Source organism: Sphaeroforma arctica (genome assembly GCF_001186125.1).
Source record: "Sphaeroforma arctica JP610 unplaced genomic scaffold supercont1.1650, whole genome shotgun sequence".
NCBI lineage: Eukaryota > Ichthyosporea > Ichthyophonida > Sphaeroforma > Sphaeroforma arctica.
The window spans coordinates 986-2,559 of record NW_014038908.1 but is presented as its reverse complement, the minus strand read 5'-3'; the positions used below and the strand labels follow the sequence as shown (position 1 = coordinate 2,559).

At 37.9% G+C, this 1,574-nt stretch overlaps 1 protein-coding gene across 1 annotated transcript; it reads left to right on the top strand.

Moving 5' to 3' along the window:
- Positions 1 to 619: 619 nt before the first annotated feature.
- On the top strand, positions 620 to 820 carry SARC_11366 (hypothetical protein; the record flags this gene model as incomplete). The annotated part of the gene is made up of 1 exon (XM_014294549.1): positions 620 to 820. A coding segment is annotated over one exon (201 nt), but the record flags the coding sequence as incomplete, so codon positions are not given.
- Between the last annotated feature and the right edge of the window lie 754 nt (positions 821 to 1,574).

Sequence of the window (1,574 nt, the reverse complement as noted above, 5' to 3'; positions counted from 1 at the left end):
ATATATAATATATTATATATATGTATGTATGTATGTATGTATGTATGTGTGTATGTATGTATGAATGTATCTATATGTAAGTATGTATATGTATGTATATGTACATATACTGTAACATGTGTGTGGTCCGCGTGTATCGAAGAGTCTTGTAGGCCTGTGGGTGTGAGCACTGAGTGGTCAGATGTACGAGTGGTTAGTCTTGGATTGGGATGATAGTGCTGAGCGTCCTGCGCTATAGGCTCTATGTATGCCACTGATTACTGATGACTTATGAGTGCACGCATATCAATTGCACCTGCTCATACAGTGCGGGATGGCGTATGTTGTATCGTAGTGTACAATAGTAGTTAGTAGATGGCGTAGGTTGTAAAGTAGTGTACATTAGTAGATGGCGTATGTTGTAGCGTAGTGTACATTAGTAGATGGCCAGTGACAGTCTACAGAGAACACGGTGAGATGGTTCACGTATACGTGTTCTGTGTCAGTATCAGAGGGGACGGATAGTAGACAGCATCGCTGGCTACTAGCGTTCCTTCTTAACTACCGAATACGCCCTACCCAAATAACAACTTTTCCCTAAATACACTAAACCCTAAAACCCTACTCATACAGTGACTTTATGGGTGATCTATCATCTATTCGTATTCCCGGGAAGTTTGCAGCGCGTTTGGGTCAGGGCCTCAGTAGTAGCACAGCCACAGTGGATGTGCCTAAGCACCAACAGGTGAACATCGACGACATCACAGCCAACGGCTTCTGCTTCTCCGATGGCGTGGGTCTGATATCGCCTGAGTTGGCTATGAAGGTGGCCGATCACTTGGTGAGTCTGTATGTCGATGCAGGGTACATATATATGTGTGTGTATGTGTCTATGTATGGTATATATATATGTGTGTGTATGTGATTATGCTGGGTATATATATATATGTGTGTATGTGTCTATGCAGGGTATATATATATGTGTGTGAATGTGTCTATGCTGGGTATATATATATATGTGTGTATGAGACTATGCCGGGTACATATATATATGTGTCTATGTGTCTATGTAGGGTATATATATTGGTTTGTGTAGGTGACTATGTAGGGTATATATATATGTGTGTTTATGTGTCTATGTAGGGTATATATATATATGTGTGTATGTGTCTATGTATGGTAAATATATATGTGTGTGTATGTGTCTATGCAGGGTATATATATATGTGTGTGTATGTGTCTATGTAGGGTATATATATATGTGTGTGTATGTGACTATACAGGGTATATATATGTGTGTTTGTATGTGTCTATGTAGGGTATATATATATGTGTGTGTATGTGACTATGCAGGGTATATATATGTGTGTGTGTATGTGTCTATGTAGGGTATATATATATATGCGTGTATGTGACTATGCAGTGTTTATATATATGTGTGTGTATGTACAGGGTATATGTGTATTTGTGTATATACAGGCAATATATGTATGTGGGTGTCTATATACATATTGTATATGTATGTGTGGTATTATATACATGTAATATATGTATTTGTATATATATAGTTTATATATATGTGTGTGTTTCAATGT